Raw genomic sequence first — 23435 nt, forward strand, 5'->3', positions numbered from 1 at the left:
ATATTTTTTAAAAAATCAGTCCTCCTTTATTTTGATGGCTGCTTAGTATTCCATTGTGTATATATACCACCTCTTCTTTATCATTCATCTATTGATGGACATCTAGGTTCTTTCCATAGTTTGGCTATTGTGGACATTGCTGTCATAAACATGTGGGTGCACATGTTTGTATCTTTAGGGTAAATACTCAGTAGTGCAATTGCTGGGTCATAGGGTAGTTCTATTTTCACATTTTGAGGAACCTCCAGGCTGTTTTCCAGAGTGGTTGCAAAACCATAAGTGACTCTTAATCTCACAAAACAAACTGAGGGTTGCTGGGAGGAGGGGGGTTGGGAGAAGGGGGTGGGGTTATGGACATTGGGGAGGGTATGTGCTTTGGTGAGTACTGTGAAGTGTGTAAACCTGGCGATTCACATACCTGTACCCCTGGGGATAAAAATATATGTTTACAAAAAATAAAAAATTAAAAACAACAACAACAGTAAAACAGGAAAAAAAATGAAAAAAAATCCTTTAAATTTTATGTTACTTTGCCATCCTAAAATCATCAATACTATAGAAATTAGAAATTTATTTTGTTGGTGCAATTGAGGTTCTACTATGAGTGCACTGTATAAGTTGGAAAATAAAAGTACATATCCTAAGTACTGCAATTCAAAATTTAGTTGTGATTTTGAACTATTCAGTACATTATTTTATTACTTTAATAAAAATTCAGATATACTTATTCCGACTTTACTCTGTATAAACTATAGAAGTACTGGTCACAGTAGGGTCAGTAAAGCATCTTAGCAAGGTCAAATTCTACTATACTAGTTACTAGCTGCCTAGTCTTGTCAATTATCTCTTTGTGTCTCTGGGAAATATTAAAAATATCATCTCATGGGGTCATTACATGCATTACATTTTAAAAATCCCTTTAACATCCTTAGCACAATTACTAGTGCATTGCAATGACTTTTCAATACTGCTATTGCTCTTGCCATGATCTAAATTTAAATTATTAAATACAGTCTGAGAACCAATAAAGCCTATTTCATTGAGTTAATAGTTCATTGAGAAAGTGAGAGAACACCAATATTTAAAGAAGACACACAAAACCCCCAAAACAAAATAAACAAAAAAACCTTCAGACTATCTATGAAAGGGGACTCAAATGATCTGTTGAAATTAGGTATTGTGAGTATAATGGGATAGCTTGGGGCATGGGATTAGTTTTCAGAAAGGGGTATAATGTGACTAAGTTTTGTGGGAATGGGGACACTTAAGTTTGACCTTAATTATTTTAAGAAAAAGCTGAAAACCTTTAATATTAAAAGATAATTAGTCTTGGGGCACCTGGGTGGCTCAGTGGGTTAAGCCACTGACTTTGTCTCAGGTCATGATCTCAGGGTCCTGGGATGGAGCCCCGCATCGGGCTCTCTGCTCAGCGGGGAGCCTGCTTCCTCCTCTCTCTCTGCCTGTTTGTGATCTCTCTCTGTCAAATAAATAAATAAAATCTTAAAAAAAAAAGATAATTAGTCTTAATAATGGAAACAGTGGAAGACCTATAATAAATATAATGGATGCATTAGGGTTTATTCCTTCTGTAGAAAAGAATGAGGTCACTTTAAAATTTTTATCACTGGGGCACGTGAATGGCTCAGTGGGTTAAGCCTCTGCCTTTGGCTCAGGTCATGATCCCAGGGTCCTGAGATCAAGCCCCATATCTGGCTCTCTGCTCAGCGGGGAGCTTGCTTCCTCCTCTCTCTCTCTGCCTGCCTCTCTGCCTACTTGTGAACTCTGTCTGTCAAATAAATAAACAACAACAACAAAAAAAAATCTTAAAAAAAATAAAAATTTTACCACTGACCATGGAAACTGTATTCAATGTTTAACATCATATATTTGATATTTGAAACAATCTTTAAAAAAAATATTCAAAAGCACATTGGAAAAGCAAAAGCAAATTAAAATCACCGGAGTTTATTTTTACCAGACTTGTCCAAGAATTCCATTCCCATAGGCATTGCCATTGACAGGTCCAGTTCTCACAAGCATCCAGTGCCTTTAAATATTCTTACTGACTATTACCCTGCATCTTCTCCAAGAGTCCTCAACCCTGTACATTTAGGGAAGTAGACCTTGAAGCTCATTATTGCATCAAAGGGGAAAAATAGGCAAGGCAGAAAGGGCCAGATACAGTTGAGATTTTCCTTCCAGTTTTATGATATACTTCTCATTCTTAGATGAGTATTCATAGTTAATATTTAAAACATATTTATTTTCTTTTTTTTTTTTTACTTTTTGTAGTTTCAAGTTTTTATTTATATTCTAGCTACTTCACATATAGTGTAATATTAATTTCAGGAGTAGAATTCAGTGATTCATTACATTTTAAATATAATTTGAAAACTATCTACAAAGTATTAGACTTCATTACTTTTTTTGTTGTATTGTTCTAAGAGATCATATCAATTTATCTTTTGATTTTGGAGATTTTTTGTTGTTGTTGTTGTTGTCATGAGTTCAAGACAAGGATATCCCTTTCACTATTAATTGGAATTGGCTGATATTAGAAATGGGAGTTCTTTTTTTTTTCCTTTTCCATCTTCTGTTTATTCTTACCTTTTATATTTTTGAATACCTGGGCCTAAGTCATCTCTTTGAGCAATTACAGAATCATCCATCCTTTTTCACTTGTTTTCTAAGGTAATTGTTTGCTTGTTTTGCATGAATAATATTCTAGAAATATATCTTCTTGGTAATGGCTTCTTTTATAAATTTTAGGCTTGTAATTCATATAACAATTTGACATTTTAATAGTTTACAAAAAATCTTTAAAAGGTCTGTTGTAATAAAAAAAAATGGAAAAATGAGAATGCTATTTTGAAATCCTGGTTTCAAATATGAATAGGGATTATATGGAAGAATATTTCAGGGACCACAGGTAGAGAGTTCAAATTATATAATTGATGACTATTTTTCTAACAAAGATAGATCTGATATATATATTAAAAATGTTTAAAAACCTGCAGAAAATGAGAAAATGAACTAAGTAAAATAGAGGGATAAAATATTTTCTTGAAGTGTTGGCTTCATTCATTCTAAATAAGAGAGAAATAATCTTTCGTAGGGTGTTGAAGGTCTTCATGAGTAAATTTTTACTTTGATTTCAGTTCTTTGATCTATGAAATGGGTAATCCTGTGTCCTATCACAAGTCTTGGTCATTGGTTTGGGATTTTCAGTAGTGGTTACTTGTCAAAATACTTGTATAACTTCTATAGAAATCTATGTTCAGTGGCATGTCAAACTATTGAAGAAAATGTGTTCCCAGAGCTCCCTTTGTCCTATAAGCTGTGGAGCACTTATAGAATATTAGTCATTTTTAAATTAATAAGAGTTCATAGTTATTCTTATGTTGTATTATATGCACATATCTGTAGCTCACTGTTTCATATGAATATTTTAATTTGATCCCCCACAAGATTCCTATGTGATAAGTACTATTATCATTGTTTTACAGATGAATAAAACAAGACTCAGAAGGTTTATAACTTGCCTAAGATTATTCAGGTTTAGTGGATCATATATTGGAATGCATTCAGCCAAATTCAAGCAATCTCTCCCACCATGATTACCTGTCTCTTGCAAATACGTTGCCAATTTCACTTTAGGAATTGAAGATGAGCTAGTCAGTGTTGTGTCCTAAGAAATATCTTCTGTGAGACTAAGGACAGACACCAAGATGATCCTGAAAATCAGGGGTTATTTGTTTTCCTCCCTTTTAATGCCTTTTTGGAAGTTGTGGTAAGGGAGAGTGAAAACCAGTGTCCTGCCCCTTTGAAAATGCTGCCTGGTGTAGATTTCCTTAATGAACCTGTTGCAGCAGAGAGGAAGATTGCAGGTAAGCAAAAGTTTGCAAATGACAGCATTTCTACTCATTCCATACATACCGGAGGTTGTTAACCTTTTGCATAACATATCCTGGTATTCAGCAATCTGTGTTGCAGATTTGTTGTTTCCTTCTGTTAAAACAAAAATAAGCCCTAGATTTGGTTCAGCAAAATAATGAACCATGGAAAGAGCAAATTATGAACTTGAGTCCTAAGTAATAACAGCTAGAGATTTTACAAATGACCGTGAAATTTCTTTAAATTCTATCAGGATTATAAAAGTATATTTAGGGGCGCCTGAGTGGCTCAATGGGTTAAGCCTCTGCCTTCTGCTCCAGTCATGATCCTGGGGTCCTGGTATCAATCCCTGCATCTGGCTCTCTGCTCGGCGGGGAGCCTGCTTCCTCCTGTCTCTCTGCCTGCCTCTCTGCCTCCTTGTGATCTCTGTCTGTCAAATAAATAAATAAAATATTTTAAAAAATTAAAAAAAAAATTATAGCTAGATGACCTAGTGCTGAAATAAAGACCAAATCCAGATAGAGGTTTAAAAGAGATATAGATATATGTGTGTTTCCTTATATCAAATATCTCCTTGTGAAGGTGTGTGGGAGTTAGGTTTATGTACCTGCCTAGTTATAGTTACATTTTTATGACAGTTGATGACATATGATGCTTGAGGAAGAGCATCTATGTCTAAACTTGCTAAAGTCATTGAAGAAACAATATAGTGATTAAAAAAAAGTTCTTTAAGATTACTGACTTCCAATAAAGGTTCAATTTTTATTGTGCTTCCTTTTATTTTTTTCATGTGTTGTGTTCCTCTTAAAATGTACTATAAAATGATGTTTTAAAATTAACTTTAATTACAGAATAATGAAATATAATCCCTTTAACAAAGAGATTAAAACATTGAATAACCCAAAAATCTACTTTGGCTATCATCTCCTCTATATCTGAGAAGTAAATCTTTCCTTCCACACACTTTTCTATTAATTTATAAAAACAGAGGTTCTCATAGAAACTATGTGATATTCTGTGGCTGTGATTTTTTTTTAATGTGCACGTTATCATACTGTGATTATTTTTTTTGTATTTTATTATATTTTCCACACTGAAGTGTGTCTTAGTGTTTTCTATCATGGTATATGTTTCGTAAGCCTCAACCATTAAATTTGTCTAGTTTCCAGTAAAGAGAACATACCATCCCTTATTTCCATTCTATGCTCAGGTTTTAGATCAACTTCCTTTTTCCAAATTTGAAAGAGTCTGCGAAAAATACCTTTTTGTATGCTTTCTGGGGTAGTTTTGCTGTGTCGCTCATCAAAATTTTAAGGGACTACCTTTTTAAATTTATTTTTATTTTTTGTTTATTTTTAAAGATCTCATTTATATATTTGAGAGAGAGAGGGTGAGCAGGCGAGAGAGAGAGCATAAGCCAGGGAGAGAGACAGTGGGAGAAACAGACTGCCCACTTAGCAGGGAGCTGGACGTGAGCTCAATCCCAGGACCCGGGGATCATGACCTGATCTGAAGGCAGACACTTAACTGATTGAGACACCCAGGTTCCCAATGGACAGCCTTTTATATTTTATTTTTATGAAGTTGCTGAGTGGGACTATACTATCTCATTCTTGTGAATCTGCATTTCAATGATTATAATGAGGTTGAATAGTTTTATATATGCTTTTGGACAGTTCTGATTTCTTTTGTGTGTATTGCCTTGTCAAATACTTGGTCTTTTTAGACAATTGAGCTATTTGTCTTCCATGATTGATTTTAAAAGATTTATAAATATTGACTTTCATTTGCCACTTTTTTTTTTTCATTTGCCACTTTTAAAAATGTTTGTTGTATATGAAGTTGTGTCATACAGAAGGTTTAAAAATAGATTTTACATATTTTTTGAATTTCCCTTTTCTGTTTGTTTTGAAAATATTCTTACATAAAATAGAAACCTATTATAACGATTTCTCAAATCTTTTTATACTTTTGTTCCATACATTTGTATCTTTCACCCATCTGGATTATAATGTTTTGTGCCTTGTGAGGTATATTATATTCAGATAGAGATTCAAATTCTTAACATCAGCTACTAAAATTTACATCAATTTGAGTTATGTAGAGTTCATCTCAATCTAAAATTTCAACGTAAGTATGAAATAAATTCCCATATATATGTGTTAATTATTGACTATCTTTCAACCCAGCAATATCTTTACATACAACTTTGTTTCTGATATTTATTTATTTTTAGAGAGAGAGAGTAAGAGCAAGAGCAAGAGGGGTAAAGGGAGAGGGAGAGAGAATGTCAGACTCTTTGAATGTGAAGCCAAACACAGGGCTTGATCTCAGCACCCTGAGAGCATGACATGAGCCATAATCAAGAGTTGGACACTCAACTTACTGAGCCACCCAAGCACCCCTACATACAACGTTTTAATTGCCATAGCTTGATAATGTACTTCAAATCTGGAAGGTATATCTATTTTCTTTGTTTTTCCTTTGAAAACATTAGCTTAACTACTCTGTGTTTTAATTCTTTCTGAATTTTGGAATCAGCTTTTCATGAAAAAGTTTGTCAGCATTTTTGTTTTAATTATGCATGTATTGATTAATTTGGGAAGAACTGACATCTTTCTTATAGTGACCTTTCCTAACTATAAACATGGTATAATCTTTTAACTTCTTGTAATCTTTTTGTATATTTTAGTACAATTCTGTGTTCAATGAGGGAATTCTATTTTTAAGGACAGAATAGATAACTCACAGATAAAATGATCTTGAATTGTTTACTTAAAAAAAAAATCACACCATAACCCAGAATTATTATGGCTGGTTTTGCTTATGTGACAATGATATTTTCAGAGATTTTTGTGAGAAATTAGGCTATAGTTTGTTAATCTGTGGTTCCTGGATGGAATTCAACCCAAAATGTCCACAAACTCCCTAAGATACTATTAAAAATCTGTTTGTATGCCAAATGTGCATTTTTCTAAAATAATCTCAAAGGAACTCACATTATAAAATCAAAAGTAAAAAACATTGTTCGGTTGCTGTTATAACCTTTCAGAACAGGCTGGCACATTTTATCAGTGTTCAGTATTATCAGTATTAGAGTTAATGTTTTGTCCACTTGGGCACTGTGTTTAACAGTTTATTTTTATTATTTTTTAAGATTTTATTTGTTTCTTTGACAGACAGAGATCACAAATAGGCAGAGAGGCAGGCAGAGAGACTAGAAAACAGGCTCCCCACTGAGCAGAGAGCCTGATGCAGGGCTAGATCCCAGAACACTGGGATCATGACCTGAGCATAGGGCAGAGGCTTTAACCTACTGAGCCCCTAAGGTGCCCCCTGATTTTAACGGTTTTGTGATACTTTTTTTTTTTTTTTTTTTTGCCAAAATGAAGTAAGAGCTAGATTTTAATACTTTGCACCAAAGCAGTATATACTTTTTAATTAAAATATTTCAGGATTGAGACCCATGTGCCTATAGTGAGCCTGTTAAGGTGAGAAAGTGGCTCAATTCAAAGAAATACAAGCTGATAAAACAGATCTAGTGAAAAAGAATCTTTGGAGGCAATTTGCCCCTCCAAGCGTGCTGTCCTACTGGGAAGTTCCAGAAAGTGGGGCATGAAAGGATGAAAACTCCTGCTTTAGGCTGGAAAGTGAACGGGGAAATGAGTTCAATTATAGGAAACCACAAATATGGTAGAATCCTGTACAGTACAGCAATCCTTTTCCCCAAAGATCTGATCATTGCCCAATGTTCATGAAAAGGTGGTAAAAGCACTTTCTGAAATTGGCAGGTGGAGTCTCACATTTAAAGCTAGTAACTCAGGACACCAGGGTGGCTCAGTTGGTTAAGCAGCTGCCTCTGGCTCAGGGCATGATTCCAGGGTCCTGGTATGGAGCCCTACATTGGGCTCCCTGCTCAGTGGCTAGCCTGCTTCTCCCTCCCCTACTCCCCCTGCTTGTGCTCTCTGTCTGTCAAATAAAAATAAAATCTTTAAAAAAAATTATGAGCTCACTGATGTCTAAAGATGTTACTGAACTTCCAGGACTCAGCACAAATTTAGTCACTGGGGAACAATTGAGAACGATAAGATTGCGCTTGAAGAACAGAAAACCTCAATGTTGTTTTGAATCAGAGATTCAAAAATCACTCTTAAGATATACTACTGCAATTGCACCTCAAGATTGACGTAAGAAAAAGCCCCAACATTTCATCTTCTAAATTATTCATCCTCTTGTTCATAGTGATATTATTAGTATATTTGTACTCCAACAAACTATATATATAGAGGGTATAGATTGTATGTACTTTGCACACTGCTTTCTGTACCCTTAGCCTCACTATGGTGTTTGTATCATAATAAATTATCAATATATATTTGTTGGATACATAAACGACTTTTAAAATAAATCAATAGTTTTAGAAGTTGACTGTTTTCAGTACATTAACTTTCTCTTCTACATGATCAAACCCACAGAAGCAATGGGACACGAAAACATCACAGAATTTATCCTCTTGGGACTTTTTAGTGATGAGGACGCAAAGGTCACCTGCTTTGTGGTGTTCTCACTTTGCTACATTGTGATTCTGTCAGGAAACCTGTTCATTCTTCTCACCATCAGAGGCAGCCGCCTTCGTGAACAGCCCATGTACTTTTTCCTGAGCTACCTGTCATTCATGGACGTCTGCTTCACTTCCACAGTGGCTCCCAGACTGATCACAGACCTATTGGCTGAGCAGAACACCATCTCCTACGACAGCTGCCTGGCCCAGATGTTTTATGCCCACTTCTTTGGTGCCACTGAGATGTTCATCTTGGTGGCCATGGCCTATGACCGTTATGCAGCCATCTGCAGACCCCTTCACTACATGGTCATCATGAACAGACAAGTATGCTATGTCCTTTTGATGGCCTCGATTCTTGGGGCATTTCTCCATTCAATCCTACAGGTATTGATTATTATTGAACTTCCCTTCTGTGGCCCCAATGAGATAGATCACTATTTATGTGATATTTTCCCTTTGCTGAAGCTGGCTTGCACGGACACTAGTCTGTTTGTTCTTGTGGTCATTACCACCACAGGAATGATATCCGTTGTGACCTTTGTTGCCTTGGTAATTTCTTACATCAACATCCTGTCCACCCTGAGGACATGCTCATCCCAGAGCTGCCACAACACTCTCTCCACCTGCAGCTCACACATCACTGTTGTGTTCTTGTTCTTCCTGCCCCTCATCTTCACATATGTCCCCATAGTTGATTCTGTCAGTAACGACAAAGTTTTTGCCCTATTTTACACCATGTTTGCTCCTATGTTCAATCCTTTCATCTACACGCTGAGAAACACAGACATGAAGAATGCCATAAGGAAAATGTGGTGCCGAGACACACGGTTTGAAGGGAAATGAAGTCTCTGGATTTCAAACCATTGGCTGCATCTCATTCTAGCCACAGGATCCTAATGTCAGCAAATGCAGCAAGTAGAGAGGTGGTTTGCTGTCATCAAACGTTGTCAGATGTGAAGGGAGAAGGTCCCTCAACTACTTCTTCCTGTTTCTTTAGTTTTCTGACCCCGTATAAGGGGATCAAATCGCATGAGTTCCAGGTCCCTTTCAGCTTTGATATTGTAGAACTTATGTATTCTGGTACTTGGTGTTCTGGAACATTCTGTCCTTCATGATCCTAGACATAGTGGAAGTTATAGCACTTTTATCAGGGCACACTCTAAACATTGTGGGGTTTGACAGTTATGCCCTGCTTTAGGATACAGATTATTAAAAACCTCTTATGGAGAGAGAGAAAGTGTTCTTAAGTACTCTATTTTTCAGTGGTGTCCATTACAATAAAATAAGGAAGCCATGCTTAAAAATTTAGGTTCTTTTTTATATTTTAAGTCTTTTTGCATAAACAATGCTTCAAAAATAATGTAATACAATGGAATCACACTTTTTACACTGTCCTTATAAATGTTATTAACATTAACTCTTAGTACCCTATTGATGGTGTATTCCAGAAATTACAAGTTCAAATTAGATAATGAACATCACTTTTCAGTCATTTAAATATAATTCCATGGTGTATTTATAACCTCATTTAAAAATACCTCATGAGTATATAAATTGATTTTTTTTTTTTTTTTTTTTTTGTAAATGTGTGAAGTGGAAAATCTCCCATTCTGTAAAGGATCCTGAGTTTAAGAAGTCACATAGCTTAGTGTGTCTGGATTGCTCAGTAGGTTAAATGGTTAACCAGCCATTAGAGCATCTAATGTTGGCTCAGATCATGATCTCAGTGTCCTGGGATTGAGCCTGTGACCTACTCCCTGTTCAGTGGGAGTCTGCTTGTCCCTCTTTCTCTCCCCTCCTCACTCCCCAGCTCTTGCTCTTTCTCTTTTTTTTCCCTCAAATAAATAAACAAAAATTAAATAAAAATAAATAAAATCTTTAAAGAAAAAAGTAAGCAGGCACCTAGCTGAATAGAGGGCCATTTAAATACTTGGAGTGCATTTTGTTAATCCTCACTGCTCTTTATGGAAACAGTATATTTTGACATTTTTTCCCCACCATTTACACTATGCAAAACTGTTTCTGTTCTACTCAGGCAGGCTCTTATAGTAGTGGCACAGACTTGAAAGGCACAGACTTGCTATATTCTGGTGCTCCAACCTCTTTGTCACAGTCCCCACAAAGAAACTGTGTTGCATTTACTTGAAGTGAGTGTCCTTTGTGCAACAGAAATCTGGTTTGGGCTTTTGTTGGAGAGTATTGTCAGTACATAATGTTGCATTATTTTCAGGAGTACAGCCTAGTGATTCCACAAATCTCTGATTGGGATTGGCCCCGAGGACCTTGGTGAACAGGAATAAATGTATGAAGTTATTGGTAGAAACCTGAATACTATTCCATATGTCTTGTTCTTGATCTTTGAGAGTAATAAATCCCTCATCTTTTGCCTTTTTAGGGATGTCAGAACATCAGTAGAACTAATGTCTCTTTGTAGTCATAGAAGACATAGAAGAAAGAGTATTGGGGAAAAAAGTTACAAATGGCTAATATTTATTAATTCCTGTTCACTCTTCAAGAGTGTAGTTTGAGCTCTACTGGTTGTTTTAATGCAGTGGTTGTTTCTCAAAAACAAAAGCTTCAAGGCCTCTGAAGCCAAACTTGTCTCACAAGACAAGATGTCTTAACTGGGTAGCTTAGTGACTGCACAGTACATCAACCAGTAAGCTTCATAATATTGCCCCCTCCCAAAAGTAGTGAGAACACTGAAAACATGATATTTAAATGAATTTATTTTAAGATAAATTTGACAGAAGGAAATTATTTTTATTGAAAGGTTTTCCAGGTAAGTAATTGGGAACAGCATTAAAAATAAAACGGAATCTTGTCACAGTTACTAAGGTTATGGTAAAACCAAATACACTGAAATCATTTATTTTTTTTATTTCTATTTAAATTCTAATTAGCTAACATACTGTTTAATGGAAGTTCCAGGCATACAATTTAGTGATTACACACTTACATAACACACACAACACTTATCAAAACAAATGTACTCATATTCCCATCACCTTATTAATCTGTCGTCCTATTAACCTCCCCTCTGGTGACCATTAGTTTAATCTCTACAGTTAAGAGTCTGTTTCTCGGTTCATCCCTCTCTCATTGGGTGTACCTATATTCATTTGTTTTGTGTCTTAAATTCCACGTGAGTGGAATCATATACTAGTTTCCGTTCTCTGAATGCCTTGTTTTGCTTAGCATAATACTCTCTAGTTCCATCCTTGTCATTAACAATGACAATATCTCATTCCTTTTGAAGACTGAGTAAGAATACATTTTCATCTCCCAGAAAATATCCATTCATCATTCAGTGGACACTTAGGGTGTTTCCATAATTTGGCCATTATAGGTAATGCCGATATAAACACTGGGAGGCATGCATCCCTTTGAAGAAATGTTTTTGTACTCTCCGAAATCAATGAATTTTATAAAGTTCATTATATAACTAATGCCATGCACATTTTCAAGCATGACTGCTAATCTGGTCTACTCAGTATCAACACCAAAATTCTATTGGAAATTCATTTTTTTTTAAAGATTTTATTTATTTGACACAGAGAGTGATCACAAGTAGGAGGAGGCAGAGAGAGGGGGGAAAGCAGGCTATCTGCAGAGCAGAGAGCGTGATGTGGGCCTCCATCCCAGGACCCTGAAATCATGACCTGAGCCAAAGACAAAGGCTTAACCCACTGAGCAACCCAGGCGCCCTCTATTGGCAATTCTAAAGAGTGAATAGGCTCTAATCCTTTTCTAGGAAAGCACAAAAAGCAAAGTGGCTTCCTGCTTCAAATGTAGTTTCTCTCTAAAACTAGAGACAAGTATCCTGAGTACTTCTCAATGCCTTAGATGCTATCTCTTATTCCATTGATATGACTCAACTGTAAGTAAAATAATACACATTTTCCTTCAAATCTTTCTGTACCTCAATCTCAGAAAATATGTCAAATCTATGTTGTATTTAAATTCTCATTCAGTCTTGACAACAAACGTTATTTTACTTCCTTCTTAGCATTGTAGAGAACTCTTGTAGCACCTATATCTCAGTCCAACAAATGAGCTGAATATCATGAGGTCTTTGTAATACTACATTTAAAAAATCCCATACATAATGTCTTAGTTATCTTAATAGTCAAAGGAACCATACAAAAAATTACATAATAAAGAAACTACACATTTTTATATATACAGCCTTTCAGCTTTTAGTTTGCTAGTATGGAACTTTTTAAGGATAAACTAATCATATAATGAAAGGAATTTCTTGACACATCAAGTTAGTTCCTTTGCTGTTTGTGTTCAGCAGAAAGCAGGATACATTATATAGAATGTGCAATAGAGAGAACTTTAAGTCATAGACAACAAGCTCTACTTTATTTATGTATACTCACTATTTGAACAGATGTGATTATAAAATTTCTTTCTTCTTATCAAACCAGAGTGCAAAGTGAGATGTGAGGAGTAATTCATAATCAGTAATATCAGAATTGAGCTCTCAGGAAAAGTAAGAACCAGACCAGAATTTTGAGGGAAACTACTAGTTTGAGGGCATAAGTACAGAGAAAAGTAAGGAAATCAGCGGCACTATCTTAGGGTGTGTTGGGCAAGTGAAGATATTCACCATAATATTTTAATAATCTATAGGGATTAAGTAATCAGACATATGCCTCAATTCATCTTTTGCTTTCTGTGGATATTTTGATATACCATAGCTTTCTCATGGCCTTTTTAACTTCTGCACTCTTTAGTGTGTAGTAGAGTGGTTTAGAAAGGGGTCCCAATAGTATGAAATATGGACACCATCTTGCCCATGGGGAAAGTGGTTGGGGGGAATGTATATATGAATATACATGGACCAAAGAATAAGAGTACTACAATGATGTGAGAATGCAAGTAGAAAGAGCTTTTTCCCTCCCCTTTGCACCGTGGTTCCACAGTGAATGCAAGATGACAATATATGAGATCATCAGACTCACAAACCTGCTTCTGCAAATGACCGACAGCAGGTTGATCACATATGTGTCCATGCAAGCAAGTTGTAGCAAGGGCTGCAAATCACAGCAGTAATGATCAAACAAATTGAATTCACAGAAAGGCAGTCACAAAGCCAGGATAATCTGGATGATAGAATGGATAAGAGCCTCTACCCATGCAAGAACAACCTGGATGGTGCAGTCCTGCCATCTTGTGATGGTTGAGTAATGGAAGTGGTTACAGATTGCCACATGGTGGTCGACAGCCATGAGGATGAGGATAAAGATCTCCATGCAGCTAAGGAAATGTAGGGCAAAGACTTGAGTCCTGCACTCATTGTAAGATATGGTTCTTTTTGCAGAGTGTGAATCCACAATTAGTCTGGGGAATGTGGACATTGCGAAACAGGAATCAGCAAGGGACAAATAAAATAGGAAAAATTCAAGGGGCTCCCAAGGGTCCAGCTGAACTTGATGGTCACAATAATCAGCAAATTCCCTACCATGGTTCCCACGTATAAAATGAAGAAGATTACAAGTACCATCTTCTGTTTCATAGGATCTTGGGTCAATCCGAACAGTATGAACTCAGTTACACTGTTATTTTGTTGCCTAATTTCAGGCAAAGTGGAGAAAGTAGGTAGCAGGTAGGAAATAATCTGCAAAGAAAGAGATATTAGGAAATGAATACTCCATTTGGAGGTCAAATCCATATGCTTGATCATGGAAGGGCCACTTACCAGTGTGTAACCACTGACCTCCCATGTTGTTTTCTTCTGAATAAAGTGGAAATCATAATATCTATTCACCATCTATTCAGCTGATTGCTTATGGAAACAATGAAATACATCAATAATGAAAGAGTATGTGTTTCTTCAGGCATAATAAACATTAATTTAGGTGATTTGGTATGAGAGGGTATCTTTCTGAGCTGAATGTCTTTCTTTAGTTTATAGCAAAATCCTTTTAGGACAGGATGTTGCCAAATGAAGAAAACTCATGTATGATTTCCAAAATGCCCTTTCACACTACTTGAACCTGGTAGTTCAGTTATAAAGTGTCTTCTAGTAAATATTATGAACACTCAAGGAAGGATGTAGAAACATTTGATATCCTTTCCCTTACTGAAGCCTGAGAGGGAGAAAGAGAGAGAGTGGACAAAGGAGAAACAAACCATATTTATGCAGTGAACATTCAGTCAATTGGTTCAGTCCATCGTGAAATTATTTTTTTTTTTTTTAATCTGTTAGCTTGACTAAGTTTATTTCCTGTTACTTTAACTCTCTATAATTTCTAGTTGCTTGTAGTTTAAATTCGGCTTCTATAATAAAGCTTTGTACTTTTGAAATTATACCATGTTGTCCAAAGTTAAATTATTTGCATTGTTCAGCATTTTAATGGGCCTTTCAACATGTTTTCATAAGATATAAGGAAAGACTGAGACTAAAATAAATGATAAATAGAGAACATTTGACATAAATCAAAATATTCTTTCAAAATTTCATGTTATTTTCAACACAGGGATTTTTTGAAAAATTTGTATTTTATTTTTTAAACTTTTATTTATCTTTTTAATTTCTTTTCAGTGTTTCAGAATTCATTGTTTATGCACCACACCCAGTGCTCCATGCCATACGTGCCTTCCATAATACCCACCACCAGGCTCACCCAACCTCCCGTACCCCACCCCTTTAAAACTAGATTGTTTTTCAGAGTCCACAGTCTCTCACGGTTCATCCCCTTCTCCAGTTTTCCCCGACTCCATTCTTTCCATCTCCCCATGTCCTCCATGTTATTTCTTATGCTCTACAAATAAGCAAAACCATGTGATAATTGACTCTCTATTCTTGACTTATTTCATTCAGCATAATCTCTTCCAGTCCTGTCCATGTTGCTACAAAAGTTGGGTATTCATCCTTTCTGATGGAGGCATAATACTCCATAGCATATATGGACCACATACATCTTCCTTATCCATTCATCCATTGAAGGGCATCTTGGTTCTTTCCACAATTTGGCAACTGTGGCCATTGCTGTTATGAACTTTGAGGTACAGATGGCCCTTCTTTCACTACATCTGTATCTTTGGGGTAAATACTCAGTAGTGCAATTGCAGGGTCATAGGGTAGTCTATTTTTAATTTCTTAAGGAACCTCCACACTGTTTTCCAAAGTGGCTGTACCATCTTGCATTGCTACCAACAGTGTAAGATGTTTCCCCTTTCTCCACACCCTCTCCAACACACATTGTTTCCTCTCTTGTTAATTTTGGCCATTCTAACTGGTATAAGGTTGTATCTCAATGTGGTTTTGATTTGAACCTCCCTGATGGCTAATGATAATGAACATTTTTTCATGTGTCTGTTAACTATTTGTATGTCTTCATTGGAGAAGTGTCTGTTTATGTCTTCTGCCCATTTTTGACATGATTGTCTGTTTTTGTTTGTTTGTTTGTTTGTTTGTTTTTACGTTTTGAATTTGAGGAGTTCTTTATAGATCCTGGATATCAGCCCTTTGTCTGTATTGTCATTTGCGAATATCTTCTCCCATGACATGGTTGCCTCTTTCTTTTGTTGACTGTTCCTTTGCTGTGCAGAAGATTTTGATCTTCATGAAGTCCCAAAAATTCATTTTTGTTTTTGTTTCCTTTGCCTTTGGAGACATATCTTGAAAGAAGTTGCTGTGGCTGATATTGAAGATGTTACTGGCTATGTTCTCCTCTAGGATTCTGATGAATTCCTGTCTCATGTTGAGGTCTTTTATTCATTTAGAGTTTATCTTTGTATATGGTGTAAGAGAATGGTCGAGTTTCATTCTTCTACATATAGCTGTCCAATTTTCCCAGCACCATTTATTGAAGAGACTATCTTTTTTCAACTGTATATTTTTCCCTACTTTGTCGAAGATTATTTGACCATAGAGTTGAGGGTCCATATCTGGGCTCTCTACTCTGTTCCACTGGTCTATGTGTCTGTTTATTGTCAGTAAAATGAAGTCTTGGTGATCACAGCTTTGTAGTAAAGCTTGAAATCAGGCAACGTGATGCCCCCAGTTCTGTTTCTCTTTATTAACATTTCCTTAGCAATTCGGGGTCTCTTCTGATTCCATACAAATGTTAGGATTGTTTGCTCTAACTCTTTGAAAAATGCCAGTGGAATTTTGATTGGAATGGCATTGAAAATATAGATTGCTGTAGGCAGTATAGACATTTTAACAATGTTTATTTTTCTGATACATAAGCATGGAATGGTATTTCCACCTTTTTGTCTCTTTGGAGCTATCTTTTTTAATTACTCCCTTGACTTAAGAGGTAGCCATAATTAACCACTATGTCAATTTTATCTTCCTTGGAACTGAATCAGGCAAAGGGAGAAGCAGTTTCCTCACTGAGCAAGGGGCCTGAAACTGGACTTGATTCTAGGACCTTGGGATCATGACCTGAGCTGAAAGCAGATGCTTAGCCAACCAGCCACATGGGAATCCTGTTATTTTTACCTTTATAGATAAATTTTTGGATGAACTTATTTTTATAACACATAAAAGATTAGTGGGATTTTGTTGAGAGTTGCATTGAATCAATATATCATTTTGAGGAGATCTGAGATTTTAGCCGTAATGAGCCTTCCAATTCCTGACTGTGTTATATCTCTCCAAATACTTACTTTTCCTTTGACATTTTTCATTAATATTTTGTAGTTTAAGTATACTACAGCATATATTTATGCATTTTATGCCTAAGGAGGTCATGATTTTTATTATTAGTTTAAATGGCACATTTTAAAATATCAATTTCAAGTTGTTTTTTTGTTTGTTTATAGATACATGATTAATTTTTTTTGGATCATGCATGTATCTTATGACCTTACTAAACTCACTAATTAATTCTAGTAACTCTTTTTATAGATCCTTTGAGATTTTCTAGGTATGAAACTATTTTGTCTTTGAATAGGGAAATTTTAGACGATTGGTCTGATTATTGTTCTTGTGATGTTCTTGTTTCCAAGTGTAAGGGTTATGTTGGATGAATAAGATGAGTCAGGGAGTATTTTAATTTCTCCTTATTCTTGAACATATTTATTTAAGATTGGTACTATGGTTTGATTAATTTTTATATAGGATAATTGATAAATTTGTATGGGAGTGAAATTTTTTGTTTTAGGAGGGGGGATTTTAAAGAATTAATTAATTAATTAATTTAACAATGCTAGATTATTCAGTTTAAAATATATATATATATATATATTTTTAAGTAATCTCTATACCCAACATGAGGCTTGAACTCAAGAGTTCAAGATCAAGAGTCACATGCTCCACTGATGAGCCAGCCAGGCACCCCAGATTATTTCAGTTTTTAATTATTTTTCTGTGTCTCTTTAGAAAGTTGTAACTTTCATAACAGAGCTCCACTTTCTTAGGTGGCATAAATTCATTTATGATGCTTTTTTGTTATCCTTTTCAGATCGTAGAATGGAGGGATATAGCTCTTTTCATTCTTGATTCTTATGCTTTGTTCTTTCTCTTAGTGTTTTTTAATCCATTTTGCTAGGAATGTATCAGTTTTATGAATCTTTGAAAGAACAATCCTGGATTTATATATTTTCTCTATTCTATGTTACATTCCAGTTTTTATTCAATTAATTTCTCACTTCATGGTTTTTATCTTTCATTTAGTATTTCCATTCTACCCAATGTTCTTTGGGTTTATTTTGGTTTTCGTTGCTCAGGTTCTTAAGATGCAGGCTTGAATTCATTTCATGTAATGTCTCTTGGTTCCTAATACTTCTATTTACAGCTATCCATTTCTTTCTAAGCACTCCTTTAACCACACCCAGTAGACACACACACACACACACACACACACACACACACACACACCCTTTTAATTATATTTCTGTGGAAACTTTATTTTAAAAACTATTCACTGAGATGTCAGGGTGCCTCAGTCAGTTAAGCATCTGCCTTTGGTTCAGGTCATGATCTCAGGGTCCTGGGATCTAGTCCCTCACTGGGCTCCTTGTTCAGTGGAGATTCTGCTTCTACCTCTACCTGATGCTCCCTCTGATCTCTCTCTCTCTCTGGCAAATAAATAAATAAAATCTTAAAAAATAAAAATAAATAAAAACTATTCACTGATATTTCTTCTTTAATTCATGGTAATTTAAATTTATGTTGTTTAATTTGTAAATAATTAGGAAACAGTGTTATATTTCTGTTGAATTTGATTATATATATCCTGTATGGTTTAAGCCCTTTAAAATGCATTGCGGTTTGTTTTTTGGCCAAGTGTAGTGTGTATTTTGGTGAACATTCTCTGAGCACTCTGAGAAAAGTGGAAACCTCCCACAGTGTTTTCTCCCTCCCCACTCCCATACTAACACAGGCTCTATCAAATTGTCTGTGTGCCCTATGTGACAAATTCAAGACTCTTCCCTTAGGAGAGAATCTTGCTTTATCCACATTTGAGACAACTTTTAAATGGGTCATACACAATTTACTTTTGTGATGCCCTGGAAGTCAGTTTAGGTGTCTGTGTACAAAGACATAGCTTAAGTGTAATCAGAACAGCTATGCCTATTTTGAAAGTCATGCTTGAAAGAATAGAGTTTTTACATATTTCATTTCTGTCCACACTGGACATTTCTCTTTTGGTGATTCAATCTCAAGCTCTTTTGTGATTTCTCGCCAAGAGGAAAAGATTAAGTTCTGTTGTACATGACTATTATCCTCGTAGCATCTCTGGAGATGCAGGTCTACCTTCACAATTATGATGAAGGTCCCAATGAATTTAATTAGGGAAGAATCAGTCTTGGAAATGTACCAGTTCAATGACTCAACAATCTGTGTTGTAGTTCAAAAGCAGATAAACTGTTTACACACCATTGTCTCGACCTAGGAGTATTTGGATTAGTGTTCAATGACTGGCTTTATCAGGAATTGAAAGGAAGGACTCAAAGCATAATGAAGTATGTATATGAAATTATTCTCCATACAGTGAATCCAAGGTTTAACTATGCTTTGTGAAGACAGACCAGTATAACTGACCACATGACCACATAAACTTTTCTAACAATTCACAACTTTCTGTCCTGCAAAGTTAACTTTTTGTTTTTTAATATATTTTTTAAAAAATTTGTTTGAGATGGGGCACTTGGGTGGCTCAGTGGATTAAAGCCTCTGCCTTCACCTTCTTTTCCACTGCTCTTGCTAAACTGTCTGCCAGCTTACACTCAGTTGCACAAAATAGAACAGTGTGAATTTGCCTTATGAGATATAAAGTCAAATGAACAAAGGTATGAAAGCAAAAAGAAAGAAGGCTAAATTAAGGGTTTCATGGCTCACTAAACACATACACACACATACATTTTACCAGTGGAAGGTCCTTCACAAGAAAGTGGTTTGGGAAAACGTGGAAAGCTTTGCTGAGGAGGTGGCATCTGAACTGGATACTCTGTGCAGGTAGTGATGGAGAGCGGAGGTTGTATCAGAGAAATGTCATTTAGCCACTAAGAAATACTGAAAACTTGGTGAATGAGATGGTGTGGGCATATTTATGAGGGACAGGAAGTGCCATGCATGGCTGGAACATTCATGCCCAGAGGCACTGGGAGGAAAGATGGTAAGGAAGATTGTGGCACAGTGTTGGAGGGCTGTGAGTGTCATGGTGAGTATTTTCAGCCATTGCATTTAAAAATCATAGTAACCACATTATCATATTTATCATTCAACATACTTTCAGAATGCTCAATTTTCCTTTTCATTTAAAGCAAGGTGGTAAAAAGAAGGAGAAGATGGAGAGAGAAGAGAAGAAAGAACATTAGAAATTGTGTCCTTTCTTTTGGTTTAAAAACACAGAAGGTCCACTTAAAGAATTCTAGGGCTGCCCACTTGTAATACTGATATTTATGAAATATCAGCCTGATTTTGTCGTATGTATGAACTAATAATGTTTACAGTGAAAACTTGTACAGATGTTTCACTCAACATCTTATTTTTCTTTCACAAAAAGGTATGATACATATTATTCAGTATTTAATGAGTCTTAGACATTGTGAAAATAATTATTGTCTTCTGTGTTTTGGGAGTCTATATGATCCTGCTTCTAGGGCAGTGGAAATACTTTGTATAATATTATAATGATGGATACATGTTCTTTTTTTTTTTTTCTAAATATTTTATTTATGTATTTGACAGAGATTACAAGTAGGCAGAGAGGCAGGCATAGAGAGAGGAGGAAACAGTCTCCCCGCAGAGCAGAGAGCCCGATGCAGGGCTCGATCCCAGGACCCTGGGATCATGACCTGAGCCGAAGGCAGAGGCTTTAACCCACTAAGCCACCCAGGCGCCCCTGGATGCATGTTCTTGATATTTATCCAAATCCATAGAATGTGCCACACGAAGAGTGAACCCTGGGGTAAACTCTGGCCTCTGAGTGACGGTGATGTGTCATGGTTGACTCATCAGTTCTGACAAGTGTGCCATTCTGGTGGAACATGTTAATGACAATGGGATGACATTTGCGTGGGGGCAGAAACTAAAAGGGGAATCTGTACCTTTCTTTGGGTTTTGCTATGAATCTGAGATGCTCTGAAAAAATAAAGTCTTGGGGTGCCTGGGTGGTTTAGTGGGTTAAAGCCCTGCCTTTGGCTCGGATCATGATCCCAGGGTCCTTGGATAGAGCCCGGAATCCAGATCTCTGATAGGCAGAGAGCCTGCTTCCTCCACTGTCTCTGTCTGCCTCTCTGCCTACTTGTGATCTCTGTCAAATAAATGTATTAAATCTTAAAAAAAAAAAAAATGAAGTCTTAACAACAACAACAACAAAGACAAAAGCAACAACAAAATAATCCTCTTAAAGCTGAGGAGAGGTATATAATTTTGCTATTCCTCCCCTCAGAGAATTATCTGAGAGAGAGCACTGCTGGTCCTTCAGTATGAGGGGATGTGACCGGTCTGAAGCCACCACAGATTCCTTTCATTGAGGATACAGCAAATGCACTTAAATGCTTTCCCCTGAGTGTAGGGGATAAAAAGATAGGTGTCTTCAGTGCAACTCAGACATCTTGAAGGAGGTGGGCATTTCATTACAGATAAGCTCCAAGTCTGACAGGACTCAAGTTAGAAAAAAGAGATGACTAAATTTTCTTGAACAACTGAGTAAGAGGTGCTGAATAAATCTTAATACAATCAGCTCTCATTTTTTATATGTGTCTAAATTTTATATTTGACCACAAGAATATATTCAAACTTCATAATCTGGCTTTCATGGCCTTTGGCTAGGAGGAAAAGTGTAACTTTAGAATCTCTCTCAACTAGAGGTTTCATATTAATCTCTTCTATTTGCCCTATCATCTCCATTAATACTTTGATTTGATTTCTTTCATCTCAAATGCTCTCTCATCCCTCTGATTTTCATTTCTTTGCATCACAAACTCTTAACAACCAAGGGCTTATTTCTACTTTTGTCTCATCATGGGAGCCACATAGTCAAGTTGTTATGTATCTTTTTCCTGTTTTTTAGTATTTATTCAAGATACCTGGCATTCTCAGTCCCAGCTTCATAGCACCATGAGCAAATCAGCATGATCCAGAATGCCGATATGATTTCAGCTAGTCAGCAAAGGAAATTTGCATGTAAAACAGTTGTGCATCTCTATTATGGATAAATGAACAAAGTAGATTAACAACTTTGAAAGTTGATATTAATAATCTTAGTGGAAAGTTAATACTAACAATAATCATGAAAGTAATCATTCCGATTGCAGGGAGTACAGACCTGGGTCTCCCGTGCTTTGTGCAGGCTGAATTCTTTAGCCTCCATAGAAACCCTATAGAGTGGGTTATTTCACTCTCAATGTTTATAGGTGAAGAAAATGAAGCACAGAGATACCAAGGGACTTGTTAAACATTGTATCATAGTTGGCAGCTGTGTGGGGTATGAATCTAAGCTGTGTGGCTTCAGTCTTTATGCACTAGGTGCAAACAGAGGTGCTCACCTCCCTCTCTGCTCTGCTCTACAATATCTGCATCTCAGAGAATCTGGCTTAGAACCTGTCTTTCTTCAGTTAATGTTACAGTTCATTTCTTTAACCTAATTCTGCATTTTTTACTGCCAGTATATCCTTTAAGATTTTGTACTCTTCTCTCTCCAGATGGTTCGTATTCTTCTTATACCAATCATGAAGTGCCTTACATAATGAATAATTTCATCTACATTTATCTTAAAACTCATGTTAAATTATTACAAACAGGGGAGCATTTTGTCCATTCCTTACAGTAACTCCAGAGACTTGTAATTCAATGTTTAAAATAAAATACAATTATTGAATTATGAGTGAAGTGAATAGATGGTATAATCTTGAAATGTTTTGAAGATAGACTTAATTAGAATGATGAAATTGGCAGCTTGGAATATATGAAAAGAAATAGGTCACAGAAAAAGAGCAAAAGTAAAATCCTAATAGTAAAAGAAGCAGAAGCTGGCACTTATGCAGTTCTTAATTATTATTACAAGCGAGATCTTTTTCTCATTTTATCTGCAGAAGTACGTGACTGTATTTAAAGGGGCTTTCCCAAGCGAGTAAATAGTGGAACTTGGATTTGGAATCAAGACATTTGACTCTAGCAACTGTGTTCCTGCCTGAGAAAAGTAATTATTTTGCTAGATTAATAGTGATCTGATCCCAGATAAAATATCAAGATTGTAAAATATAAACTGACAAAACATAAAAAATTCTCAGAAGAGCAATATTTTCATTAAAAGGTAATAAAAATGTAAAATGTGGCTTGTACAAAAAAGTCTATGAACATAATATGATATAATTTTTTCCTATTAACCAAGACAGAAAAGATAGTATCACAAAATAACCTTTTTCTGTTTTTCCCTATGTGCATCAGCTTTCCTGCCGATTAATCTTCAATCTTATAATTATGGCCATATTTGTATATCAAAAACAGTTGTATGGATACACATATACAAATTTACTGATAGAATGTTTCTAAAAGCACACATAA

General features: G+C 35.8%; 1 protein-coding gene and 1 pseudogene across 1 annotated transcript; one reads left to right on the top strand and one right to left on the bottom strand.

The window, feature by feature from the left end:
- Positions 1 to 8374: 8374 nt before the first annotated feature.
- Positions 8375 to 9568, top strand: LOC131822557 (olfactory receptor 4P4-like). Its single transcript, XM_059158846.1, has one exon. It carries the CDS (start codon positions 8375 to 8377, stop codon positions 9299 to 9301), a length of 927 nt encoding a protein of 308 aa, XP_059014829.1. The 3' UTR covers positions 9302 to 9568.
- A 3648-nt stretch (positions 9569 to 13216) lies between these two features.
- LOC131808273 (olfactory receptor 4C11-like) lies at positions 13217 to 15199 on the bottom strand (annotated as a pseudogene).
- Positions 15200 to 23435: the final 8236 nt, after the last annotated feature.

This window comes from Mustela lutreola, chromosome 1 (genome assembly GCF_030435805.1).
Source record: "Mustela lutreola isolate mMusLut2 chromosome 1, mMusLut2.pri, whole genome shotgun sequence".
Classification (NCBI taxonomy): domain Eukaryota; kingdom Metazoa; phylum Chordata; class Mammalia; order Carnivora; family Mustelidae; genus Mustela; species Mustela lutreola.

What these genes read in the sequence shown, in the direction of transcription:
- LOC131822557 (XM_059158846.1), top strand. Translation starts at nt 8,375, where the DNA reads ATGGGACACGAAAACATCACAGAATTTATCCTCTTGGGACTTTTTAGT.